General features: G+C 47.3%; 2 protein-coding genes across 4 annotated transcripts in view; one reads left to right on the top strand and one right to left on the bottom strand.

Moving 5' to 3' along the window:
• SARNP (SAP domain containing ribonucleoprotein) overlaps window positions 1-9,314 on the top strand; it is a 49,771-nt gene extending 40,457 nt beyond the window's left edge. For both annotated transcript variants that reach the window (XM_070370353.1, XM_070370352.1), the window contains 2 exons: window positions 4,819-4,908; window positions 9,018-9,314. In XM_070370353.1, coding sequence (XP_070226454.1) covers window positions 4,819-4,908; window positions 9,018-9,059 — 132 coding nt within the window. In that variant the 3' untranslated portion in view covers window positions 9,060-9,314. The remainder of the gene's footprint in view (window positions 1-4,818; window positions 4,909-9,017) is intronic.
• Window positions 977-23,404, bottom strand: GDF11 (growth differentiation factor 11). 2 transcript variants are annotated; one of them, XR_011464168.1, is made up of 4 exons: window positions 22,887-23,404; window positions 17,370-17,767; window positions 14,383-16,834; window positions 977-1,164 (listed from the first exon to the last, which is right to left on the bottom strand). XR_011464168.1 is itself a non-coding variant. In XM_005905886.3 (3 exons), exons 1-3 carry the CDS (start codon window positions 23,323-23,325, stop codon window positions 16,454-16,456), a joined length of 1,218 nt encoding a protein of 405 aa, XP_005905948.2. In that variant the 5' UTR covers window positions 23,326-23,404; the 3' UTR covers window positions 13,025-16,453. The 2 variants fall into 2 exon arrangements, 1 of the variants encoding a protein (XP_005905948.2); XM_005905886.3 differs by lacking the exon at window positions 977-1,164 and having other exon boundaries at window positions 13,025-16,834.
• Between the last annotated feature and the right edge of the window lie 4,127 nt (window positions 23,405-27,531).

Here is a 27,531-nt window from a genome sequence, read left to right as displayed (position 1 = left end):
GACTGGTTTTGCTGAGTTCTGTTCTGTACACTTAACCCTAAATCTGATCCTCTGTCCAAATATCATTTGCCTTGCAACTAAAGGAAATTATTTTGTTGTGTTGATAGTGAGTCTGATTCTTAACAACTTTTTTTTTCCCCTAATTTTTATTTATTTATTGTCTGCACTGGGTCTTTGTTGCCCTGTGCCAGCTTTCTCTAGTTGTGGTAAGCAGAGGCTACTTTTGTTGCCGTGTGTGGGTTTCTCTTGCTGTGGAGCACAGGCTCTAGGTGTACCAGCTATAGTAGCTGCAGCACACGAGCTCAGTAGCTGCAGCACGCAGGGCCTAGAGCTTGGGCTCAGTAGTTGTGGCGCATGAGCTTAGTTGCCCTGTGGCATGTGGGATCTTCTTGGACCAGGGCTGGAACGGGACTCTTAACCACTGGACCACCTTTTAATAGCTTCTGGTGACTTCACTTGTAGTGTGGAAGAAGGACGTTAGCTTCAGAATTCTGCTGATGGTCTCGAACTTTGTTTCAAGGACCAGAAAGAAGCAGTTGAAATAATGCCTAACATTTATCGACTATCTATATGATAGATAGTTCCTGTGTACTAAGTATTGTCACAGATATAATTTGTACCTTGGGGTGATCTGGGATGTCTCAGTCTTTCATATCCATTGTACAAGGATTGTCCAAGGATTTGCCAGATATGAAAGAGAAACAGGAAGAAAAATGAATTTTTAAAAGTTGAAGATGTCTTCTAAAGAGTTCAATTTGAAACTGTCTTATTCCATGATGGAAAATGCAGTGATAGTGATTCATGAAAACATTTGGCTTTATTGAATATATATCATACTTTGAGCCTTTTGCTTCTTACGTGGGCTGTCTCCTCTTTCACACAATTCTTTTGTTTTTATCTCTAAGCTTTTGAAAAGAAAAAAAAAGGCATTTATTGGGAAATGTGAGTCAGGATCGTGTATGCTAAAGTTATTGACGTCAGCCTTCTTCTTTAAGTCTTGAATGAGAAAATGGGGAAGTGATGTGGATCGATCAGTCCAATGCCTGTGTTTAGTCAGTGAGGACACGTTTGTCTTCTGACTTCGGATGCAAGTTGTGTTTTGAGGAGTTTTCACTTGATAGCAAATAAGGGTGCTTCAGATTCCAGTACTATTCAAGAGCATGCCTGGAAAGAAAAACAATTTGTTAGTTGTTGAGGGTTTGTGGGGGGGATGTAGGGGAGGGATGAAGAAGGGAAAGATTTCCAAATGCATATGACACTGAGCTGCCTGCAGATGCACCCCATTTATGCACTTGAACATGGCCTGGGGGAGCATTGGCCTGATGAATGCAGAGAGAGATGCGTTTTGATCGAGGTAATTTCCCTCAGATGGGTCTCACCATCCCACGAATCAAAACCTGTCAGCAAGGAGCTGAAGATGGAGTGAAGTTTATTGTACATTTGTTGCCATGTGACACCGTCACGCTAGAAGGGTCAAGTGAGAGAGATCATTAGAACTGTGTTGATTTCCTGGGCCTGTTGTGTACTTTCCCTGCAGGGCAAGGAGGAAAGAGGCTTTAGGAAGGGAGCTGAGGGGCACTGGGTAGGGAGGGAAGAGCAGGCATGCACAAATAAATAAAACCCTCACTGGTCTCTTCGGATGAAGGGTGTACAGACTGTTCATAGGGGATGGGAGGTGGGGGCATCTGTATTGTTTCCCCCGCCCCCTCCCCTTAAAGCCCCTGGTAGATTTGGAGCAGATGCTCTGCCTGGATCTCCAGGAGAGGCACCAAAGGATTAAAAAAGGGATCCCAAGGGGAAATCCTCTCATAACTAGCCTTAGTGGCTAGAGAAATATATCCGCTCAACCTCACCCACCCTTCTTTTTTCTTCCCTCATTCTTTCCTCACCTTTGAGCTCAAAAAGAAACACAGGAAATTTAATTTAAAAGTCAAACTCCCATTTTGGTATATACCAAAGTAGAGAACCAGAGGATAAAATGTCCCACACATTCCAACTGGACATAGGCTTTGTGAAGAGAATGGCCCTATGGTTTGTGCTGAGAGAATAGCTAGGTTTCAGCAGTAATATCTCCCTCTGCGATCTGAACTTGCTGAAATATCCCTGTGAATTGTGAAAGTTGCTCAGTCATGTGTTAACCTCTGCGACCCCATGGACTATACAGTCCATGGAATTCTCCAGGCAGGAATACTGGAGTGGGTAGCTGTTCCCTTCTCTGGAGGTTTTTCCCAATCCAGGGATTAAACCCAGGTCTCCCACATTGCAGCTGACCCACCAGGGAAGCCTGAAGTATACCTAGCACTGCATTGATTGGAAAAAAGCCTGTGGTGGAAAAAAGCCCATGGTGGTAGTTCAACAAGATGTGGTCTAGTCCTGCCTATCCCCAAAAACCGCTATGTTCAGTTCAGTCGCTCAGTCGTGTCCGACTCTTTGCGATGCTGTGAATTGCAGCACGCCAGGCCTCCCTGTCCATCACTAACTCCCGGAGTTCACCCAAACTCATGTCCATCAAGCCGGTGATGCCATCCAGCCATCTCATCCTCTGTCGTCCCCTTCTCCTCCTGCCCCCAATCACTCCCAGCATCAGAGTCTTTTCCAATGAGTCAACTCTTTGCATGAGGTGGCCAGAGTATTGGAGTTTCAGCTTTAGCATCAGTCCTTCCAAAGAATACCCAGGACTGATCTCGTTTAGAATGGACTGGTTTATTTCCCCTAAAGCTGCTTCCTGCTTAGCCTGGAGGCTTAATAAAATGGTTTGCTCATCTACAATGTTCTATAGAGATTCTCATTTTGAAATTTCCATTTACATCTCTTATTCACTTTTAGTGGTGGTAGACAAAATTAAGAAAAACTTCCTAGTGGCTTTGGTAAAGAAAAATATAGTGAGGCCTGGAATTGGAACAGACTGTTCCATTGGAACCCCTAATTCTTTTCATGCAGTTCAACATATGGAATAGCCAATTAGCCGAAATTAGAAACAAGTTCCTTTGAGAAAATGTTAGGTATGAGACTACTAATTGGAGTCCTTTCCCTAGATTCCTGGTTATAAAGTAGAGGCATATGGTTGGTAGAAAGGGGATGTGATCCTAGCATTGAGCTAAGGGTCCTCGTGATCCTTCTTCCCTTGGAAATTAAGCACTACTTCCATTCTGCTACTGTTTTTCCAAAGAAATGCTTACTTGAGATACCTGAGGTTTTGGTAAAGTTAAGAAGTAGGTTCTCGAGTAAAATGGCTTGGGTTCCATTTATGGCTCTGCTGCTTAACTGTTTGTGAGGCTTGGGCAAGTTAAATCTCTCCAAACCTCAGAGTTCTTACCTATAAAATGACCTACTATGTATGTCATAGTACCTGTTATGTTTAAAACAGTTAAATGAGATATTGCATGTAAAGAACTTCATATAGTACCTGGCACATAGTAAGCACCCAAACCCAAATAATAGTGGCTATAATATAATAATGATTATTTTAGTTTATGATTATTAAAGACAAGAATACTTCTTTTTTCCTTTGAACCTGGCCCAGTGTTTTACAGTAGTTTAGATTACATTAATTATATGCCCACTGTGGATTTGCTGATGGTTATAATGAAAAAGGCAGACAAATTATGTAGGCAGTATTCTGTTCTACTAATACACTGTGATTAAGTGATGATAACTCATGTGTAGGATTCTTCAGTTCTTCAATAGCTACCAACTTTTCTTAGCTTCTTTCTTCCTTGCTAGAAGGCAGATGCAGCACAAGGGAGAAAATGAACGTTTCTCAAGCTGAAAGAACCAAAGTAAGACTGAGAAAGTACTCCTGACTACTGTGTTCAGAGAACTGGGCTAGTTAGACAGATTGAACACAGAAATATAGCTACCTTGCTTTTGACTAGGAGCAGGTTCCTTAGCAGAACAAAGACAACTCCATTGTTGGGGTTGAAAGTAAAGGTATTTTAAAAGTTCTTGTGTGTTTGTAGCTCTCTTGGTTGCCTTTCCTTTTGACTCTGGTTTTTGGGACACCCAGAGACACACACTGCCTACATACTGCAGGAATATGAACTTTTTTGGGCCTTTTTTGTTTTGTTTTGTTTAATCCAGCTCTGAAGCACCACACATAAGCTCAAAGGTTGTTTCAACACCTTTAACCTTACTTTCTTTGGTTACCTTTTGTAAATAAAGTCAAAGAAAGTGTCCTGGCCCATGATGAGGATGTTATGTGTCTATGTAGTAGAGGGTCTCCTGGGATATCTGAGAGGATAGGATCTTTGTCTAGATATGTAAAGTTCTAGAATATGCTTTTAGGGGTGAAGAAATACCCAGGAAGGCCACCTACTTTTAGATGTTTCTAATCTTAGGACTGGGCTTTTGATTACTGGTGACAGGCTATGAGAAGAAGGTGGAACAGGAGAAAATAACTGTTAAAGTTGGATAAAGTGGCAGGGTTTAGGTCCTGATGGGAATATAATATATATGAGATTCTGACATTGAACAGTGCTGGATGTGAATAGTAGCTTTAAAATGCTATAGGAGAATTGTTGTTATAGTCGCTAAGTCGTGTCTGACTCTCTTGTGACCCCCTGGACTGTTGCCCGCCTGACTCCTCTGTCTATGGGATTTCCCAGGCAAGAATACTGGAGTGGGTTGCCATTTTTAGTCATTCTAGGGACAATATGCTCTATGCTAGCTTGTTCAGTTTCCTGTTTTTTTCTGTTTGTGTGATCCTTAGTTCTTAACACAAGGTTGGCCAGCATATAATCAATAAACTATAATTTCACTGGTATTTGTCTTGTGAATGGAGGCTAGCTTGTTTCAACCCTTTTCTTTGTCCCTGAACAGTCGGAGGATGACGAAAAGCTGAAAAAGAGGAAGGAGCGATTTGGGATTGTCACAAGTTCAGCTGGAACAGGAACCACAGAGGATACAGAGGTAAAATATACCTGGAATGCTTCACAGGGCCTTTGAATGGAAAAACGAAGACAAACAGAATGGAGAAATGTTTTATTTCCCTGCTACTTCTTAGGTGCCTAAATGACAAGATTTTTGGTCCTTTGCTTGATATCTGTTTTCTGGATAAAGTGACCCTACTGAATTTCAGCAGTATACTTTAGTAATCCACTGTTAGAGCCAGTTAACCTAGTAGGAAAGAGCACAAGATTTTGAATCAGGTAAACTTGGTTAAGTGACTCTGCCACTTGGTATTACAAAATATTACTTATAAGTTATAGTAACTATTTGAATCTCAGGTTTATCATCTGGAAGGGGGAGATAATAAAACCTACCTCGAAGCAGTATTTTAATCATGAAGTGATTCTGCATAAAATGTTTGACAGTGTTTGTCATATTATTAATTATTTAGTAAGTAGCAATATCTCTAATTATCTCCAAGCAGATTTCTTTCATCATTTAATGCCACCATATTCAACCCAGACACAAATATCATTGTGCCTAACTTGCCTCTGAAATAGGACTGCTAAGACGCTTCAGTCGTGTCCCATAGACGGCAGCCCACCAGGCTCTGCTGTCCCTGGGATTCTCCAGGCAAGAACACTGGAGTGGGTTGCCATTTCCTTCTCCAATCTGAAATAGAACAGTTGGGGTCAAATGGGACTTTTTTTTTTTTTTTTTTTTTAATTTGTTATTGGCTGCATTGCACCACATGTGGGATCTTAGTTCCTTCACCAGGGGTTGAACCCACACCCCCTGCATTGGAAGCACAGTCTGTAAACACTGGACCATTGGGGAAGTCGAATGAGACTTCTTATTATTATTATTTTCTTTACATATGGTTTCTGAAAATGAAAGAACAGCTTTTGTTTGTCAGGACGTATGCATCCATTTCGGAGAAGGCAGTGGCACCCCACTCCAGTACTTCTGCCTGGAAAATCCCATGGACGGAAGAGCCTGGTAGGCTGCAGTCCATGGGGTCGCTGAGGGTCGGACACGACTGAGCGACTTCACTTTCACTTTTCACTTTGATGCATTGGAGAAGGAAATGGCAACCCACTCCAGTGTTCTTGCCTGGAGAATCCCAGGGACGGGGGAGCCTGGTGGGCTGCTGTCTATGGGGTCACACAGAGTCGGACACGACTGAAGTGACTTAGCAGTAGCAGTAGCATGCATCCATATACCAGCATTCTTTGGAGTAACATTCATTGAGACTGAGCATTGGCAGACTGCTCAGGGCATTGACAGACAATAATGATTTGCTGGTTTGAGAGTATCTATAATAGAAACCAAGTGTCAGCATAGGTGTACATGAACAGTTAAAATAATGATAGAAACTTCTTAGCTGGTGAGGAATTTCAAATGTTGCTTCTTCCATTTAATCCAAATTTATTTCTTTCCATCTGTCTCTAGAGATGACCTCTTTAAATCTGTTACCTTACACACTCAAAATCATATGGTCCCTATGAATAAATATCAGGGTCAGTTTTGTAATAAACTGAAAATTTCAGAATCAGATCAGTTTACATTCTTCATTAAGAAAAAACTAAGAATTTGCATTCTTTGTGCTGCTAATTCAAAATAAAGCATTACCTGTTGTAAGTAAATGTCCACCTGCTTGCTGACTTGCCAGGATGAGCTAGAAATAAACTTAGACTTGTTTTAATTCTGGTTAAAATTACGCCCTCTTTGGGACTTTTCTTGTGGTCCAGTGGTTAAGAATCTGCCTGCCAGTTCAGGGGACATGGGTTTGATCCCTGATCTGGGAATATCCCAACTTGCCACAGAGCAACTAAGCTGGTGCGCCTCAACAACTGAAGCCCATGTGCCTAGAGCCCATGATCCACTACAAGAGAAGCCTCTGCAGAGAAAAGCCCATGCACTGCAACTAGAGAGTAGCCCCTACTCACTACAACTAGAGAAATACCATGCATGTGGCAACATACTTGGTACTGCCTTAAATAAATTAATTAAAAAAAAATTACTCCCTCTTTGCCAAGAAAACTATTGTTAATTCAGGCATGCCCACTGAGTTGGTACATTTGACCTCCAATATAAGGCAGATGAGGATTTCATTGAGAAGAAAAGAATAATGGCTTTTATTGGGAGAGTTAGTATTTGTAAGGGAGTAGTAACGTTTGAGGCTGATGGAGTTTATATGAACCAGATGACTTTAATTTGATTCCAAAGAATTGTATCAGTAATCCAGGTGCAGTGGGCTGGGCTTGTATGCCCTCAGCTTTTTTTTTTTTTGGCCATGTACCATACAGTACTTTGGCCACCTCATGCGAAGAGTTGACTCATTGGAAAAGACTCTGATGCTGGGAGGGATTGGGGGCAGGAGGAGAAGGGGACGACAGAGGATGAGATGGCTGGATGGCATCACTGACTTGATGGACGTGAGTCTCAGTGAACTCCGGGAGTTGGTGATGGACAGGGAGGCCTGGCGTGCTGCGATTCATGGGGTCGCAAAGAGTCGGACACGACTGAGCGACTGATCTGATCTGATCTGATCTGACCATACAGGATGTTGAATCTTAGTTCCCTGACTAGGGATTGAACCTATGCCCACTGCATTGGAAGCGTGGAACCTTAACTACTGGACCACGAGGGAAGGCCCACTTTTCTTCCCCATAGAAAGCAGAAAAATAATGTATTCCAAAAGATGGCAGAAATAAGAAATTCATCCTGACAAAAGTATAATATATTTAACACACTGGTATAATTCTGGTGGGACAGATTTTCCCTCTGAACATGTTCTCCTACTGACTGCCCCACCGGAGTCTGTCATACAACAGTTTTTAACCACTGCTTATTCTTATGTTGTGAGCAGACAGGAGCCGTCTTCAAATCCACAGATTCCAAGGAGAGAGTAACGTTATTTCTCAGAAGAACAGCACTTTCAATCTTGGAAGAGGGCATAAACATTTTATAGAAGCAGTACAGTTTAGATTAAATAGGCACATCATTCATCAAAGTGTAAAAAAGATGACAGGAAAAAAATACCACATTGTAAAATAAGATATTCAGATGTTGTGTGAACGTTTAAGGCAGCTGATGGCCAAAGTGGGTGTGTTAAGGAAGGTAGCTTGGATATGGAGGTGATTTTACATCTAGAGGAGTTCTCTTCCTGACCTCAGTGACTGAGCACTGGCAAACAAACAGGTCTTCTTCCTCGAGGCCAGTGATACTTGAGGTACCAGATGGTTTCATTTTTCAACTATGGTCTAAAGAAAGGGTTGAGTTGAGCCAGAATTGGAATCAGCCAAAAGAGGTAGCAGCATACTGAACAGATCACCAACATAGTGATGGTAACTCCTCAGTTGGGACCTTTAGGGATGAACCAGAATACCAGGAAGCCAACAAAGCCCCAGAAAACGTTCATCACGATCAGCTTTTCTTTTTAATCTAAATTAAACCTCTGAATGGAATTTTGGGAAAGATTCTTTGCTGGGGACAGTGGTTAGAGTGAGAACTTGTACTATTTCGTGAGTCACTTACAGAAGAAAAATATCTTTCTCTTCCTCTATCCATTTTGTGCCCTCTCTCCAACAACTGACTCCTTTAAAGAAGATCCATGTTGGGGCGGCCCCCACCCACATTTATTCTGTTATCATTGAAGATTTATCTATGGATTTGGAGGCCTAAGAAATAGTTCCTGATCAGGCCTAATTGCCCAGAAGGGCATCCGCTTCACATTCTCCATGATACAGTATTGGTCAGCCTTTTGTGCTTTGAAATTTTCCATTTCCCCACTTACTGGAAGACTTTCCCCAGCCTTTTGAAGGATCCATTGTTTCCAGGCTAACTTGCTGTACAGCTGAGTGGCCCTCTCTCCTTTTGGAATCTTGGCTTTTCTAGCACTCTTCTTTTCTTCCTCCTCCCCCCCACCCAACCCCCACCACCTTCCACCAAACTGCCCTTAGTGGATAAGAGAGATTTAGACATTAAATCTCTGGCTGCCAGCTTAAGCGTGGCCTTCCCTCCTTCTTGGACCTTGTGGTAGTCCATGTGAGTTTGGATTAAAGCAGCCAGGAACCTGAGCCACTGTTGTCTTGCAATCTAATTTTTTTCTTCTTGCTTCTTTATAGGCAAAGAAGAGGAAAAGAGCAGAGCGCTTTGGAATTGCCTGATGAAAAGCTTTTGATGCTTTCTGTTCTCCAGTGGTTTCCACCTCTTTGACTCTTCCTGGTCACATATATACCTAAATGCACAGTTATGTGCTTAGGTCCTGCCTTGCAATGAGGGAGCATGTACCCTGGGTACATCTGTGAACTCCAGCAGCAGTTTGACTTATTGCAGTTCCAACTTTAAGGGTTTTGTTGTTGTGTTGTTGTTTTTTAATTATTATTTTGCTTGTTAATAAAAAAAAATAGAAAAAAGAACAATGTGTTTTCTCAGGTGCTCCTTTGAGTTCTTAGAGCCAGATTAGACCAGATAAGGAGATACTCACCAAATATTATAGAGAATTAGCAATAATGCCTTTATCCTTTAGAAAAGAGAACAAGGAAAAGGATTGAGTACGTGCCTTTAAGCCTATTTATTTCCTTCTCTCATACTCACAGGCATCCTTTTACTTCTTTATTCTCCATGAAGAGGCCAAGTTTCACCATGAATTTTTGCTTCAACAGGTTGAAATGACCCATTAGAATAAAATACAATACTGTAGGTTTTAGAAGGTGCAAAGTATATAAACACTAGGGCTAGAGATTGGTAGTCTATTACAGAATGGAGTGTAGAGTGCTTATTCTGGAGTCTGGAAAGACCCTAATTTCAAGAGTGACTTAACTGGTTGCATTTGAAGCCAACATGTGGAATCCTGTTGGTCATGCAGTTCAGGAAAGCAGTTTGGCTGGGTACCCCTCAGAACTAGAAGAAAGTGTGTAGGGATTCAGAGTATAACAGGATGTCAGAGGTGTTAAAGATTATTGCCTAGATTGTTGGGAACGTAAGCTGTAGACTAGAGCCTTTATTTTCTGATCAAGCTACACTAGTTTGTTTTCTGTTGCAGAAACATGCTTTTGCAGTTTTGGTGGCAGTTTTTCTTGGATATTACTAAAATCCATTTTCCTTGCCAAGCCTCCTACTTAGGATTTGGCTCTCCCTAAGCAGGGCTGCTTATCTGCATATGAATTTCATGTAGATCTGAGACCTGATACCTAATCTTTTTGGACATGTTGGTATAGGGTTTCTCCTCTTAATCTTTAGTACTATACATCTATATAAGGTTGGGCTTTGTTTGGGTTTTGGTAGTAAAACTTAAGAACCTGGCACCTTACCTGAAGACTCTGGTTTCATGACCAGATCTCATGTTGCTGTGGTGTAATTAATTCATTGTTCCCGTTTCTGCTAACACCTCTGTTTGGTTTTATAATTAATAGAAGAATAATGTTTGATCATCTTCCTAACAAGAACCTCTTTTCACAAAGTCTCTTTAGTTCCTGGAGGACAGGGACCTAAGTTTAGATGCTTTAGGAAAAACGGTGTCTTGGGGAGCAGATGCAAAGACTGCGCATTTGTTGTGAATTTTGCCCCATTCTAAGACTTTGGAGAAATGTGCAAAAGGGAAGGTTGATTAAACTTCCTCCTCTTCTCTCTTGGGCTCTACTGTCTGCTTCCCTTTTCTTTAGGCCCTGATCCTAAAGCTAGCTTTTCCTCTTTCACTCTGAAAATGGAACCAGAGAGAGAATTAGTTCAGTTTTGTATCTTTACAGAGATTATAGATTCAGTAAGGGTTTTCTACCCAAAATAAGAGATAAAAGAATAGAGCAGACACTCATAAAGAAGAGTGGAGCACTAAGTCCTTCAGAAGTTTTCTTCACTTTGTTTCCTTATCCTCTGTAATGTTCCAGAAGGGTATTCAGACTCCGCACCCCCATCCTCTGTCCCCTGGATTCTCTTCCTGAAGCCTAATCATTCTTCTCCATACTTAACTCACTTTCCCCATATTTTTGACACAGCTGTGTGTGAAAGTCGCTCAGTCATGTCTGACTCTTTGCAACTCCATGGACTATACAGTCCATGGAATTTTCCAGGCGAAAATACTGGAGTCGGTAGCCATTCCCTTTTCCAGGGAATCTTCCCAACCCAGGGATAAAACTCAGGTTTCCAGGATTGCAGGTGGGTTCTTTACCAGCTGAGCTACCAGGGAAGCCCAGAATTGCTCATCAGGTTTGTGTGGGTTTTTTACTAGCCTTTTTCATCCTATTCCAGCAGCTGTTCTTATGTTGGTCAGAAGTCTCTCACTTCCAAGCCTGATCACCAAATCCTCCTCTTCCTGTCTCGCTATAATCATTCCATATATACTTTCTGAGCATGACTAGTTCAGGATCCCTACGATTTTTACTAATTCTGTCCTAAAATAGTAAGTCCTTTGAGAAGCAGAACAGGCATCCAGCCTTGCAGTTCTTTATCTGGGATCCAAGTACCCTTCCTTCCTATCCTCCAGTCTCTTGAGTGTAGCTAATCCAGGATCCAGATGTAGTTGGCTAACTCCAGGCTGCTTTTCCCTGTTTTGAAGCTGTGACATTCTCTGCATACCTGGAAGCTCTTAATGAGGGAGTCTATAAAAGATGCGGAGAGAGCCAGCTTCCTCCGCTGTAAATCTGCACCTTTTTATGGTTCTCTAGGATCATTCTGTTTTTCTCCACCATCACTATAAACCGCCCTTCCCCCCACCCCAAATCCTGGGAATTTACTTCTGAAGATACAAGGCTAGAAGCTTGTGTGGGGGTGAGGGCTATAAGGAAGGAAGATGCAAATAACAGCACTTCTTGGTGTTGGGTCTTGTTGCCATGTCAGATCAGGTGGAAGGAAAGACCTAATATAAATAAGAATATGAATGTATTCTATAATAAATGTTTTTCCCTGTTCTCTTTCATGAGGACCCCCTGACAGTGTTACTCATCTCTGATTATTGGACTCCACCAAAATCTAATGTCCCCCTCTCTTGCAACATATCAACACACTCTTCTTGTATTTCCTTCCAAAGGGACTGAAAAATACCAAGTTTTGCGATTTTGGACTTCCATTGAGCCTAAAGTACTTCTAGCTTTCTCTTTATTTCTTTTCCTTTCTCAGTTATCCCTGCCTTTAATTTTTCTCTCTCTCATATCACTATTAATAGAATGAAATATTGTATAGCAACTACTTCGGTATAATTCCTTGTTCTGCCACACTAGCTCAACTCTCCAAGACCCTGGGCAAATTATTTAATCATTCTTAACTCTTCGATTCTGTGCCAATAGCAATCTTATTGTGAAGGTTTCTGTGAGAACTGATACTGTCATATTTATGTAAGGAGCACAGTTTGCTTATCATATATTGTAGAGTAATCATTCAGTAATTATTAGCTCTTAATTTTACTTGGTGATTTATAGTAGAAGTACTTTCTTTTTCCTGAATAAGTTACAGCTAGGAGTAGGGGGCTGAGTGTACTAGTTTGAGAGTGCATGTGTGTGCATACCACATACGCAAATGCTTTGGGGGATTCTGAGAGTGAGAATAGGTAGGAGTTGTCCCAGTTGTTCCCTTACACCAAGCTCACTGACAAGAAAGCTGGCTTTGTGGCTGGCGCATTGACTTCTGGCTTCTGCCCCACCATACACCAGAAGCTGTAAATGCCCCTATCTGCTGGTTTTTAGCTTGGGGCCCCTGATGTGGGCAGAGACAAAGTATAGGGTAGCTACTCATCCATTAGGTTGCAGATGTTTGAGGGTAAACATCATCTTGTAACTTCTTGGTGTTCTCAATTGGGCAGGGTGGGGGATCTGTTTTTACCTGGGGCAAAGAGGGTAGGTGTGGATAAAGCAGCTCCTGGTGGGGAGAACACAGTGTAGCACTTCAGTCCTCCCTGAGCTTGGTAGTTGGTCCGAGGTGGGGTCAGTCTGCTGATAGAACTGACAGGGTAGGGAAAGAACAGGGGCACCCTGAACCCATATTGTGCCCCATTCTGGGTCAGACTGATGTCACAGGAACTTTCCTACTTGCAGTTACAGGCAGGATTCTTTTGCTACCCGCCCCCCCACCCCCACCAATTTGTATGCCCTGGGAAGTGTGCTCCAGGGACATGGGAGACATTTTTATAGTAGAATGAAAGTATTTAAGATGCTTAACCAGTCTTGGAACACCAGAAGTTCAAAGTTGGGTTGGTTTTGTGGATTTTGTTGAAATTGTGTTGAGGAAACCTAGGGTCAGGAACTTCAGGAAAATAGGATAGATATTATCTGAATCATATCTCAAGAGGACTTAGATCTTCTGCTCTGTGGAGGCTGGGAGAGGGTTTTGTAATCTTTGGGACTGTTTAGGATCAAGCCTCCAGTGAAGAGTTGGTCTAGGTTCCCTTTCTTTCCCATCCTCTGCCCAACCTTCCTTGGCTGCAAGCCCCAGCACTCATCCCAAAGACCCCCATCTTCTTACTCCTTAAGCACAAAGTTTCATTCTCCCTCAGATCCTCTGCTTCCTGGTCTCTGAGGTGTAAACATGGCGCTTGATTAGGGAGAAGAGCTTAACGCTGAATTCTAAATTCTTTGACTGCTTTTATTTTTCTTTTTTCAGGTTCAAGTGCTGGATTGTGTCATGTGACCATCCCAAAACTCAGAGCACCCTATGGCCATCTTTGCCCTCTGTCACATAACTTGAAAACTGCCTGATGGCCTTTTTGCAATGGTTCCCTTCAGGAAGCCTTGATCTCAGTGAAGAGGTCCTTTCCCGGCATTCCAGTGCCCCTGTCAGCCCCATACTCCTCAGACACCCTTAACAAACAAAGGCAATCACACACACGGTGTAACAAATACACAAAGTAAATAATAATTACACTAATTATGATCAGAGGGGCACTGGCCAGGTCCACACACGTCATAAGGTGAGAGGGGGTACTAGTTCCCACTAGTTTGCTGGGCTATGCCCCCAAGCCTCTTTACCCCATGCCTCTTTGGGGGTGAGGAAGACCAGGGGAATGAGACTTCAACTCATAGATTTATGTTCATAAGAGAATGACCTTCCCCCAAAGGTCTTTATTTGGTGGCATTAAAGGGGCATATTCTAAGTGTCTCCAAGTCTACTGCCCCAGCTGTCTAGAATTTGTAGAGGGAAGTCACCTGATGCCTATTGCCCAATCCCCACCCTGTGCCAAGATCAAGAGACATGGGCATTTGACCTTGGAGGAGGCATCTTCTGTTCTTCACTTCTCTGTTTCTTTTTTCCCACCAAGGAAATGTGAATGGTGTTGGTGGTCAGGTGCATCTTGTTCTCCAAGATTGGAGCAGAAGGAGTGATGAAGAACAGGGCCAGAGAGGAGAGAGGGGGGGTCATACTGCTGCTGCACAGGAGGAGGCAAGTTGAAATGAGCCCTTGCCCATTCCTGCACCAAAATACCTCATCTGACTTTTTCACTATGGGAATGGGAATAAGATGCCAAAATTCACCACCATCACCTTTCCAAAGGTGGTTACATACCTTTGCCCCTTCCACCAGCTGGGCCAGGCAGGAAAGTCATGCTCTCGGGAAGAACAAGCCTTCCAGGTCAGCTTTCCAGCTCAGGTTTTACTTGTGTTCCGTATTGTTTGCGTCAGACCCATGACTGATGCTCTACTCAGAGTTCGTTTTGCTGAAGGTTCTTTCCCCCTCCACTCCTGACATCCTGTAGTCTCCTGCCTGGAGCCAAGAGGTCTGGAGGTGAGGTATGGATAGGGTATGGATCAGAAGGTTCTCAGCTCCTTGGTGTCAGGCACTGTCCAGCTGGGAGGCAGAGGGGAACTTGTACTCTGAAGCCTGTGACTCCTCTAAGCCTCACATCTCTTCACCACTACTCTGGTGCCCTGGTTATCTGTCCCACAGCGAGAGGTATTTTATGTCCATAAAGTGCCCGTGGTAAGTGCTCAGAATTCATCTCTTGGCTGTGGCGGGTGCTGCTATTTTCTCGTTCCATCGAGGGGAAGAAACTGAGGCACAGTGAGTCCAGAGGAGGATGGGTCAGGATTGTGAAAGGAATGAATGGGCCCAGCTAGTGACCTGGAGTGGCAACCAGTCCCTGCCTGCTTTCCAGCTTTCCAAAGCAGGAAGTCTCCATCCTTCCCAACCTCTGCTCTAACTGGCCTTGTCAGATGCTTTTCCCCACTGTATCATCCCCTCCCTGCTGCCAGGTACTGCTAGATTCCAAAAATAAAAGATAAAAATAATTATAGACACTCTGCTCCCTTGTTCTACCCCCTTCCACCCTGAGCTTTGGGATTGGGGGACTGAAAGGTCCCCCTTCCAGAATCCCTTCCACCTCTGTCTGCTGGCTCTATTCCCTAGCCCAGAGCAGTGATTTGGATTCAAATGCCCTGTATCCTTCAGCCTCCCTACTCCTTTGTTGACCCCTCCTGACCCTTCGCAGACCTGGGGACTCTGGGCTGTCTCTACTCTTCTTTTTATGGACCTGAAGATAGAGGCAGGGAGCAGAGGCATTCCGCAGGCTCTTTGGTCTCTCTCTTGGCTGGGGGGAATTTGGGCATAAGCAGGCCACACCTCTGCCTAAGGAAGTCAGTACGGAGAGGGTAGACCTGAGGGTTAGTTCTGTGGCTCATACAGATCCTGGATGTTGAGCCCCTCCCTCCCGCCCTCCCCCAACCCCCCCAGCTCCTAAACCCTAACCTCTTACCATTTCTGTGACTGCTGGAATTCAGTTCAACCCGTTTGGCTCAGGAAGTTTAAGTAGGGTGATTTTGGGGTTGGAAACTTCCATGTCAGCCCTCTTGCCCTCTACTCCCATTCTCAACCCTGGAAGCTTTAAACAAGTGCTTAAGTAGGTGAGTATTGAGGGAGAACAGGGTTTGGGGAATAAGGTACAAATGGGGCACAGTGGGCAGGGGCCCATCTATTTAAGTAAAGCCAAATACCAAAAAATGAAATACCAAAAAATGAAAAGTCATAATAAATAAATAAATAAAATTCCCAGATCCTCACTTTTGCCCCTGCCCTCACTTCCCTTCCCCCAGCCACTGCTGGAAGGAGAAAGAGAAGAAGCTAAGAATGGATTTTGATTTCCTCTCTTACTGAGAATGGTAGTCAGGGGACCTCCCCAGCCATACCAAGCCCCTCACCTTGCCAGTGGAAGAAAGGAGGCTTGGCGTGGGGCTTTCTCTTAGTACTCCATTTCTGTCTCTTTCTCGTGGTTATCTCTGCCTAGTCTCTGTCTCTCCTGCATCTCTATCCCTTTGCCTTCTCACTGCTGCTTTTTGTTCCTCTGTCTCTATCCCTCTGCTCTACCTCTGTCTCTAGTCTCTCTGTCTTCTTGCCAAACCTTCTCACCTCAGACATTCCCCACCTGACCATGCCCCTCCTCTCCCCCCTTTCCCCCAAACCCCTCATCCCTCAATCCCCTACCTGCCTCCCTCGGTTGTATTGCACACCGTGTGGGCAGGGAACAAGGTGTGATGTTACATCTGAAGAGGTGGAGGGAGCTCTAGGGCCTGGGGAGCAGGGGGTCAGGGCTGGGGGAGTCTAGGGGCAGGGTCTGTTGGGGAGGCATCCGCTGTCCCCCACCTTAGGAGCAGCCACAGCGATCCACCACCATGCCAGGGATCTTGCCGTAGATAATCTGCTGCTTGTCATTGAAGTAGAGCATGTTGATTGGGGACATCTTGGTGGGTGTGCAGCAGGGCCCCGCAGAGCCTCTTGGGTTAGCCTGTTGCACCAAGTGGGTGTGCGGATACTTTTGCATAAACATGTACTCGCACTGGCCGGAGCAGTAGTTGGCCTTGTAGCGTTTAGGAGCGATGATCCAGTCCCAGCCAAAAGCCTCAAAGTCCACAGTGAGGGGGTAGCGGCAACAGCGGGACTCACTTGAATGTTCATCGCAGTCCAGGCCCAGGTTCCGCCGGGACCGTTTTGTGTTCTCTAGGACTCGAAGCTCCATAAAAGGATGCTGGGGGTGAGGGAGAGGAGAAAGAGATGTAATAGAGCCTCGAGGAGCTCCTACTCCCTGTTTCTTCTCACCTGCCCCTCAGTAGGGGCAGGAGAACAGAGACCAAGTGATTTCTGAGCTTCTCCAGTGCTCCCCTCCCCAACCCCTGTTTTCTACCCACTTTTCTTGCCAGCTAGCCATGTCTCCCTAAACTCACCTTCCCTAATTCTCTCTCTCTTGGCAACCTGACCCTCATCAGCCCCTTGGCCCAAGGTCTCAACAACAGCCCATCTTTGTTGTCCCGTGAATCTATTAACTCACACCTTCACCCCAAATACAGTTTTCAACTGTTGGCCTGCCTTGGATCTCTGAAAACTGGTATCACCCTATTACCACCATCACCACCACCACCTAACCCCTCTAGAGTCAGCTCCAGGCCTAGAAAAATCATGCTGGTCCCTAACCCCCTTTACATTCCTGCTCTACCATTTCCAACACCCCACCTCCTCAGGGCCAGGTTATTCATATCTGCCAGTATCTCAGGCTCCCTGCTCACCAGCCCTTCAGCTCCCGGCCCCAGGGACGTGACAGCCAGGTCTGTGCCACTAGGATCGAAGGCGTTGATCTCGATGCCCCAGTTGCTCTGTGGCTGGCGGAACCAGCTGTGTAGTACTTGCTTGAAGTCAATGCTTTGCCAGTGGCCGGAACGTGAGTGCAGGTCAATTTTGAGTGAGCGGATACGGATGTGACGCCGGCCTCCGCCCCCTCCCCCTGCAGTCCCTTCCCCAGTTAGTGGTTTCAGTCGTAAGATCTGCAAGTAGACTGTGGCTGGGCGGGGCACAGGCCGGAGATACACCCACAGCTGGGCCTTCAGTACCTTTGTGAACATCACCTTGGGGCTGAAGTGGAAATGGCAGCAAAGAGGGCTGCCATCTGTCTGCACCGCAGGGTCGGCTGATAAGAGAGAAGGGGAGCACAGTATCAGCAAAGAGTGTTTGTGGAGGAGGTTAGCAGCCCTGGTGGCATTGACTGCTCAGACTCCTCGGTCTGTGTTTTCCAATTCTTTACCCTTCTCCCCTGCCTGTCTTCTTCATTGTTGTATCACTGGTACCTAGAACAGCACCCCCTGCTCTCCTTGTAAGATAATGGTTCTATCAGGCCTTACTAATCTGCGCCCCTTCCTTAAATGTTTGTCTTAATGCATAGGTTCCTCTCTACCAGGTAAGCTGCAAAAGTAGTTATTGGGGAATTCTTCATCTGCAGTCTTCCCTTCCTCCAACTTTTACAGCATACAGGGCTCCAACTTTTTCTGAACCTTTGATGCTCCCCATAAAAGCCAAACTTCATACCACACCTGCTGTCCTCAGGTCACCTTGCCCCATTTCTGCTCTATTTTGTCTGGTGGCCAGGTATAGCCTGGCACAGGCCCCCCCAAAACAGACATCCTCAGGGAATGGATAACCCAGGGTCCAGATAGGGAGCAAGGACTAAATTTATTCCATGAAGTAAACCAGAATTCAAATCTAGGCTTCTTGCATCATTCCCACTAGAAATAATACACCCAGGAGAATGGAACTACTTAAGCACTCCCAATGTATCTGGGCTTCCCAGGTGGTGCTCCACCTGCCAATGCAGGAGACACAAGAGACCAGGGTTTGATTGCTGGGCTGGGAAGATACCCTGAGGAAGGAAGTAGCAACCCACTCCAGTATTCTTGTCTGGGAAATCCGTGGACAGAGGAGCCTGGCAAGCCTGTTCACAGGGTTGAGAGTTAGGCATGCGCGTGCACACATGCTCAACTGCTCAATCCCTTGACCCTGAGAAAAGTTCCCTCAGCTGCTTCCTCCTCCTCACCATTAATGCCTCCACTTTCAAGAAAGGGAAGAACTACCTCTGTGGGTTTTTTCTCCTACTTTCCCAAAGCATCAGAAATAAAGTTCAACAAATCAGATCAACTGTAATGTCTTCTCTCCTCTGAGCTTCCTTTGGTTTTTCAGTCCAGTGCCAATAAGTCTGTAAAAAGTCATTAACATCCCAGCTTTACATTTTGGCCAATTTCCCTTTGTTTTGGACCATAATCTGACCATTCTTGAGTTTAAAGGATGATTCTTAATATCTGCTTCTGTGTCCATTTCAGTTCCTCTCAGTTCCCTTTTCTAATCTCAGTTGAGAATGCCCTAAATCATGTTTCTATTGGTTATGAATATCTATTATCACTCTTAATAGCCTGAGGAAGAACTAGGAATGAACTTCCAGAGCCATAAAAGGATGATCAGAAGTCCAAGCCCATATGTATCACGCCCAGGTCTACATAATCCTGGAGAATTTATCATTTGTTGCTTCATAATCATTCCCCCATTCCCCACCCTAGGAGATACTAGGAGGATACTCCAAGTGAAATGGGGAGGGAAGTGCTCACTGATCTTCAGATGTTCAGGAACCAAGACACAAAGTTCCTTTGCAGCTTTCTTTCCCTAAGTTCTTCTCCAGGCTTCCAGAGCACCAGTGGTCCAGTTATCCTCCTGCTGGATTTTCAGTGATGGGGCTGGAGTTTCAGTGATGGGGCGATGGGGTAGAGTTTGGGGAGTGGAGTTTCAGGGATGAGGAAGAGTCCCTGGGGCAGGGTAGCTGCTGGTGACATGGACAGTGACAAGCAACAATCCAAATAGCATACTATGCCTAATTTCAGTATAGAGATGGTTTTATTTTCCTGCCTGCCTTCACCATTAAGGACTAATCTCCATGAGGGCAGACACTGTGTTGATACTGCTTCTGTACTGCTCACCACTGTAGCTTCATTGCCTCCCACAGTACCAGGCCATGCTCAGTAACTACATGCTGAATGAACTCCCTAAGCTCCCCATCTTAAATTACATAGGCAAGTGCTCGAAAGTTCTTCCTGGCATAAACCCTGTTCTTTGGCTAAAATTGAAGTGGGTTTAATCACTGCCTGACTCATTAACCAATATGTGACCTTATTCACCAAGCTTCTCATTGTTACAGATAATAATCCTTGCTTCATAGGAGTGCTGAGCATTAAATAAAGAATGTGAAAATAGTAGTAGTTTCTCAGTTGGTTTATTGTTAGTTTTGTAAACTCTAAACATGTATCCCCACCTAAACATGACCCGAGGCTTAGTGATGGGGGACTAGGTTCCAGGGCCCCATCCTTCTAAGGCTTTTGGTTCCTTCAGGCAGAGTCCCCCATCCTCACCCCTGGGAATCATCATACACTTCTCCCCCAGCGGATATGAGGACAGTTGGTACCACAAGGGGACAGGATGGAGACATTCGGAGAAAGAAAAGGGAAAGGAGAAGAAACAGGAGAGATTGGAGAGGGTGAGAGATAAGAATAGGGAAGAGACTTAGAGATGAAGACACATCTAGAAGAGATAGAAGTGGAGGAGAGAAGCAGAGGGGAAGATCATGGTAGGGGGAGAAATATGGGAGCTGGAGAACACTGGGAGAGGAGGAGGGACACTAAAGGAGTTGAATGGGGGTTAGGAAGCTGAAAGGAGGTGGGCAGCCAAGACTAGTGGGGCAAGGAGAAAGGATAGACGAATACAGGGGGAGGAACAAAGAAACAGGTAGAGTCACAGAGGGGACCAGGGGCTTGAGAGCGTCCCCAGTGTACACACAGCCCAGCTCCCAAGGGGAGGGGGAGGAGCCACATCTGTGTCGGATTGATCGGGTTGGTGGCAGGCAGCAGGTCAGGTTTAGTAGGCGGCTCTGGTCTGGAGAGAGGTCACTGCACTATTTTCAGCAAAAGCCCAACCCCCTCCCTGCTCACCACCTCCTCCTCTTCCCACACCCCCCACTCCCAAACACCAAACACACTTTCCTTACCCTGGCTGGAAAGCCTAGGGGCAGGAGGTTGGACAGAGAGGGCAGGGGCCTCTGGGTGTAGGGAGGAGAGAGAGAAACTGAGGGGCTGGGCTTGGCTCTCTGAAGGGCAAGGGGGCTGGGTTCCCAGGATGGAGGCTGGGGTGGGAGAGCCTGAGAGGGTGGAGGGAACTAGGGCAGGCAGTGCAGCCTAGGAGAGGTGGGGGCTGGGGTCCAGGGTAGAGGGCTGGGGGAGGGGAGGGAGGGGGAGGGGAGCCGAGGCCATCTCTGCTGACAAACACCTCCCCCGATTAGCAGAGCACAAGTCTCTTATTAAAGCGGGTCCCTGGGGATTAGACTATAAAAGTCTCTTTTTCCTTTTCCCCTCTCTCCCTCCCCGCCCCTGGGCTCCCCCTCCCTCTCTTAAGAGCTCAGCTTGTCTCTTAAAGGGGACGTACAATACCTGGCTGGAGACCCAGTTCCCTAGTTATCCAAGCCCTGGGGTGGCTGGAGGGTAGAAGCTGAGGTGGAACCCCACCTGCTGGTGTCCTTCCCCCTTCTGCCCACCCCCTGAGTCTAACCTGCATTTCCCAAACTCTGTGTGCAGCATCTGTTCACTTCCTGCATCCCAGCGACCAGAGCGATCTCTGGGCTCTGGCCTATTGGTTAAGAGATGCTAGGGATAGAATGAGCAAGGGGAAGTCCACAGCTCCATCTCTCACACTCGAAATCCTCACACACCCGCACCGCATAGACCAAAGTATCTCTTTCCTCCATACCCTTCATCTTCTTCCAGCAAACTCTTCTTCAGAATTCCTCGACCACTCTTGTTTCTAACTTGATTTCTAACCCCCATCTCTGCTCTCAGTCAGTCTGACCATCGCTTGTATAAAAGCAGAACCTTAAGAACAGAAGGGAGACTGAGGAACTCAAGACCAGATCCTAGACCTTCCCACCCCCCACCCCAGGATAGTTTCCTAGTCCTTTGAGTGTGCTTTTCTTTACAGCCCTGACCAAGTACTGTGGAGTTAGGGTCACAGAAAAACTGGTGGCAGTGTCGGGCACTCAGCCTCCCAGAGGCACACCTGGGTTCCTGTGCCTCTCCCTTGGGGGTGGGCCGCTAGGACTCCCCTCAGCCCTCAGCTTTTTATGACCCATTTGCCAATAAACCAGTCTCCCCCTCTTCTGTTCAGAGCCATAAAACCAGTTGGTGGGGAGGGGGGCGACTTTGCCAAACCACAAGGGAATGAGGGGATCTGGTTCCCTGGAGTTGCTGGGGGTGGGGTGGGTGGGGGGAACACCTCAGTGCGGGGAGGGGGAAAGGGCATCATTTGACCTTAGGGAGAGCTGGGGGGTTGCAGGGGGTGGGGGGGGGCAATGTTGGCCTGGATTTTCCAGGCCATAAAATTTCAAAGCAGCTCAAGTCTATTAACATGTTCATCTTACGTTTGGCCAGGGACTAGGATGCCTGGGTTCCCCCTCCTACCAATTTTTTTTCCTCCCTCAGTCTTCCTCTCGCTCCTCAAGCCTCTGGTTGCGGCTAGGGGCGGGTGAATATGAGATACATCATTAAGGTCTGAGTTGCCCTTAGCCCCAGCGCCATGGAGTTGAGTTTTCTGAGCTCTGTTAGTACCAAGAAGGCACCGCTTTCCCGGCCCCTCGGGAGAGCCCGTGTCAGAAGGGCTCCTGGTGGAATGAGTGCCGGCTGGGTGCCTGCTGAGCCCTGGCTGAGATACAGGGCTCGGGATCTCGTTCCTGGGAGGCGGAAAGGAGCCTTAGGTTTTCGGCAGCCCGAGGGGCGCGTTGCAAAGCCTAAGGTGTACGGGGTGGTGAGTCGGTGCCAGGTCCATTGAGAGGCGGAGAGCACGGCAGCCTGGCTGGGACTGCGCGAGTCCCGGAGGCTCCCGATTCTGTTCTCCAGCCTCTCCACCAGGACCCTTCAGGATGAGTTGCTGCCCCTTCCCCTCCGCTGCAGAATCCCCATAACACGGGTGGGAAGCGGTATCTCGCAACCGTTTCCGTTTGCCCCCTCACCTCCGGGAGCGGGGCGGGCACACAATTCCGCAGCCCATCTCCACAGCTCGGAAAACTTGTGGAGCAGCCCCCGCCCCCCAATCCATCAAGTTTTCGCAGAAAAGGCTTTCCGGCCGGAGCAACCGGGAGCGCCCCGCTTCGGAGCCGGAGGCGCTCACTTTCTCGGAGCCGGAGCGGGAGCCAGCACCCCACCGCTCCTACCCCGCCGCCCACTTACTCTCCTGGGCCATGCTAATGACAGTCTCGGTGGTGGCGTGGTACTCGTCCTCCTCCAGGAAGTCCTCGGGCTGCAGCGCGTCGCCCTGGAAGTCGTGCAGGTCCAGGATCTGCTGCAGCGGCGGCGCCTTGGGCAGCAGCTGCTTCACCACCTCGCGGCTGATGTTGGGCGCCTCCTTGAGCCGCAGTTTGCTCAAGATCTGCGACTTGATGCTCTCCAGGCGCAGCTCGCGGCTGTGCTGCCGCCACACGCACACGGGGCAACCGTCGGGCTCGGGCGCCACGGACGGGGCCGGCCGGCTTGAGCGCTCCCCCCCGGCCCCCGCCGCCGCCGCCGCCGCCGCCGCCGCCGCCGCGGGGCCCTCGGCCGCCTCCCCCCGGGGCCGCAGCTCCAGGGCGAGGAGCAGGAAGCCCAGCAGCAGCGGGGCCGCGAGCACCATGCTGGAGGGGAGGGGAGGGAGGACTGGGGGGCGGGGACGCCGGAGTCCCGCGGGGAGGGGGCGGGGGGAGGGGGAGGAGGGGGTCCGGGCGGCGCGGGGATTGGGGGCTGCCCGGCCGAGGGGGGGCCGGGGGGGCCGGGGGCGGCGGGCGCGCGGGCGGGGCGGGCGGGCGGCCGGGGCGGGCGGCTGGGGGGGCCCGAGCCCGGGCCAGGCCCTTTATAGCCCCGGCCCCCGTGTCGTCAGCGGCCGCGATTGGCTGCGGAGCCAACAAAAGAGGCAGCGCTGTCATCCGAGGCGAGAGAGGGAGCCGGAGAGAGCCGAGGAAAAGAGAGGGAGGGAGCGAGGACTCAGAGAGAGGCAGAGACAGAGATCCTGGGGTGAGGGAGAGGAAGGGAGAGAAAGTCAGAGTCAGAGAGACCAAGGGGATCCTGAGAGATAATGGGAGAAGTAGACACCGACCAGGGGCACAGAGATAGAGAGAGCAGGAGGAAGAGATGAGAGAGACAAAGGCAGGGGTAAGAGGGTCGGGGGAGGAGGGAAGACACTGGGAGGAGAGACTTAACTAGAAAGACAGAGAAGGAAAGTGACAGGCATAACCAGTGGAGGACTTAGAGTGAGGGGAGCCAGAGAAGATAGGGAGAGAGCCACCAGGGAGGAGAGGGGGTATGGCTAGACCGGGGCAGATCCATGCACAGACATGGGAGCAGGACCAGAAGCCCGGGAATGAAAGAGGGAATGAAATCTGGAGGAGGAATGCGGCCGGGGCAGAGACTTCCAGGAGATACCAAGGGAGCCCCACAGAGGAGGCAGACACAGAGGATCAGAGTAAAGCAGAGATGGGGAGACAGCCCAGCAATAAGAGTCAGCTTTGGTGGGAGCACTGAGAGTTCAGGGGAGGAGGTGGAGAATTTGAGCCCAGAGGAGCCCCAGCTATAAGAAGGACCCCAGGACCAGAAGGGGGCCTGGAGAGAAGCTTCAAGCTGGTCTCCTCAAGGGGATCAAGAGATGGGAGAACTGGACATGGAGGTTAGCAAGGGAGGCTAGGAGGGAAAGAGACTAGGGCCAACCTGAGAAGGTGGAGAGGTGGTGGGAAGTCCTGAGACCAGAGGAAGACTTGGAGCCAGGAAGAATGTGAATGTGAAATTGAGGCTTCATTCAGGGATAAAGCAGTCAGTAGGCTGGAAAAGGCAGGGACTGGGGACCACTGGGGGAGGAATGAGAGGAAGCAGGGCCAGAGACCACTGTGCTTGCAGAGCAATCTGGATTCCCAGGTGTAGTTTTGAATCTGGCAGGGCTCAAAGTCTGAGAAGGGGCTTGTAGTTGTAGGGGCGAGGATGAGAGAGAGATCTGGCTTCAGAGACCTCAGTTGGAGAAAGTGAAGTCCCCAGGGGAGAAACCCAGATGTAGGACCAGCCCTAGTCTTCAGGTGTAACCCTGGGTACAGCCAGAGGGCAGAATAGAAGAGCACCAAGCTACTACAGGGCTCCTGAAATGCTTAAGTTTTTCTGGTTTTGTATACCTCTTCCCAGACCCTCAGTTTCTCCAGGATGATTTATTGAGTCTAAAGCCCTAGAGGTCAGGTCCTCCTCACTAGGGAGGATGCCCACATCCTTCTCTTTGCCTTGCTTTTCTCTTAACTAAATGAATTGTTTCTCTGTGTGCTTTCCCATTTGTTGTTGTGCTATGTCTCCAATAATAAACTTTGTACCAAAAATAAATAAATAAATAATGAAGCCCTAGAGGTCAATAGACAACCAATAGACTGAAAATATTTGAGGGGATCAGATTAGCTCTGGTTTCCTGGCACACATGATGTTTATTTAATAAGTGGATGAACATTATTGGACTTCTCAGGCAGAACAGAGGGACATTGGCTTCCTCTTTGGACTAGATGGAGCCCTGGGTGTAAGGACAGAGTTGGGCTTGGGAACTGGAGTGGAATGAGGCAGGGGGAAACTGCGGGCCCAGGTATAAAGAAGGGAGGTTGGGTAGGGATGAGGAGGACCAAGGTAGGGAGCTTTGAAGAGATGATCTGTTCTATGGAGAACAGGAACTAAGACTGCAGCAGAGTGGAGAACAAACAAACAAAACAAAAACCTTAGACAGCTGGTTCCTTCCAAGACAGGAGCATCTCAACCTTTCATCGATTCTTCCTCTATAAAATAGGATCGCTTTGCCTGCCCTCACTGGTTGTGAGGATTACACAGCAGTCATTCAGTAAGGGCTTTCACAGGCTCCTTCTTCACAGTTCTTTGCTCTACTTTCTGATTTTCCAGAGCGGTGATTAACTTCATCCCATACTTTAGCCTATCCTGTTCTCCAAAATGTTTTTCTGATGTCATTTCCACAGCAAAATTCAAAACTCCTTGAGAGCAGAGGTGGTGTCACCTCTCTTCCTCAGAGGAAGTGGCCCAGTTTTTACTTCCCTACCGAACATGTAGCCAGTGGCAGGTCTAGGAGATGCAAAGAAAAACAAGACTTACTCCTGGGTTTCCCTGGTGGTCCAGTGGTTAATAATCCATCTACCAATGCAAGGGACATGAGTTCGATCCCTGGTCCAGGAAGATCCCACGCTCTGCTGAGCAGCTAAGCCCGTGCGCCACGACTACTGAGCTTCATGCTCTGGAGCCTGTGCTAGGCAACAAGAGAAGCGACTGCAAGGAGAAGCTCAGCTCTTGCACCACAACTAGAAAGTAGCCTCACCCTGCTCTCTGCAACTTGAGAAAGCCTGGCACAGTGCAGCAACAAAGACCCAGCGCAGCCAAAAAAAGAACAACGAAAAACCAACCAAACAGCAATAGAAAAACTTAGCCCTCCTTTTCAGGAAGCATATAGAGTAGATAGGACACTAGGTAAACAATCTTGGCTAAAATTCCAGTCCAGATGCCGGCTTGATATTGCCATTTACAAACACCCTCAATCATAGATGAAATATGGTAAACAAAGAACAAAGAACGTCTCTCCCCTGAATTGTGCCCCCATTCTGCTATTTCATTTTAGTGAATGACAATCACCTAGGTCAGAAACCTGGATGTAGCCTTTGCCCTCTATTTCTTGATCATCTCCACAGTATCTCTGCACAAATGTTTCCTCTTCTTGGAACAACTCCCCCTCCTACCTCCGTTCCCTCCCTCCCTCCCCTCAATTTACTCTTTCTTCAGGTCTCAGTATAGATGAGATTTTGGATATGCCTTTCAGGAGTCCATTCCTGACTCCCAAGTGTACAGTAGATGCTTCTCCTAGCTATATCTAAGTCCTGTGTGTTGTGGGGCTTACTCACATAGCTTCTAGACTCAAACTGAGGTTGCCTGGGTTTAAGACGCAGCTGTCCCGTTTTTCTGGCTGTGTGAACTTGACTCTCTGCCTCAGATTCCTTATCTGTAAGGTGGAGATGACAATACTGGACCTATTTTATAAGGTTATGAAGATTAACTGCCTGACACCCAATTCTAAATGAGATAATTAGTCATTACTATCACCCAACTTATCAGTCTCACACTGTGAGACCCAAGAAAGCCAGAAATTTTTTCAAAGAATTCTTTCAGTTCAGTTCAGTCACTCAGTCATGTCTGACTCTTTGCGACCCCATGAATTGCAGCACGCCAGGCCTCCCTGTCCATCACCAACTCCTGGAGTCCACCCAAAGCCATGTCCATCCAACCATCTCATCCTCTGTCGTCCCCTTCTCCTCCTGCCCCCAATCTTTCCCAGGATCAGGGTCTTTTCAAATGAGTCAGCTCTTATGCATCAGGTGGCCAAAGTATTGGAGTTTCAGCTTCAACATAAGTCCTTCCAGTGAACACCCAGGACTGATCTGCTTTAGGATGGACTGGTTGGATCTCCTTGCAGTCCAAGGGACTCTCAAGAATCTTCTCCAACACCACAGTTCAAAAGCATCAATTCTTTGGGGCTCAGCTTTCTTTATAGTCCAACTCTCACATCCATACATGACCACTGGAAAAACCATAGCCTTGACTAGATGGACCTTTGTTGGCAATGTCTCTGCTTTTCAATATGCTGTCTAGGTTGGTCATAACTTTCCTTCCAAGGAGTAAGCGTCTTTTAATTTCATGGCCGCAGTCACCATCTGCAGTGATTTTGGAGCCCAGAAAAATAAAGTCAGCCACTGTTTCCACCGTTTCCCCATCTATTTGCCATGAAGTGATGGGACCGGATGCCATGATCTTACTTAGTTTTCTGAATGTT

This window comes from Bos mutus, chromosome 5, assembly GCF_027580195.1.
Source record: "Bos mutus isolate GX-2022 chromosome 5, NWIPB_WYAK_1.1, whole genome shotgun sequence".
In the NCBI taxonomy this organism is placed as follows: Eukaryota; Metazoa; Chordata; class Mammalia; order Artiodactyla; family Bovidae; genus Bos; species Bos mutus.
This window is presented reverse-complemented; position numbering and strand designations above follow the sequence as displayed.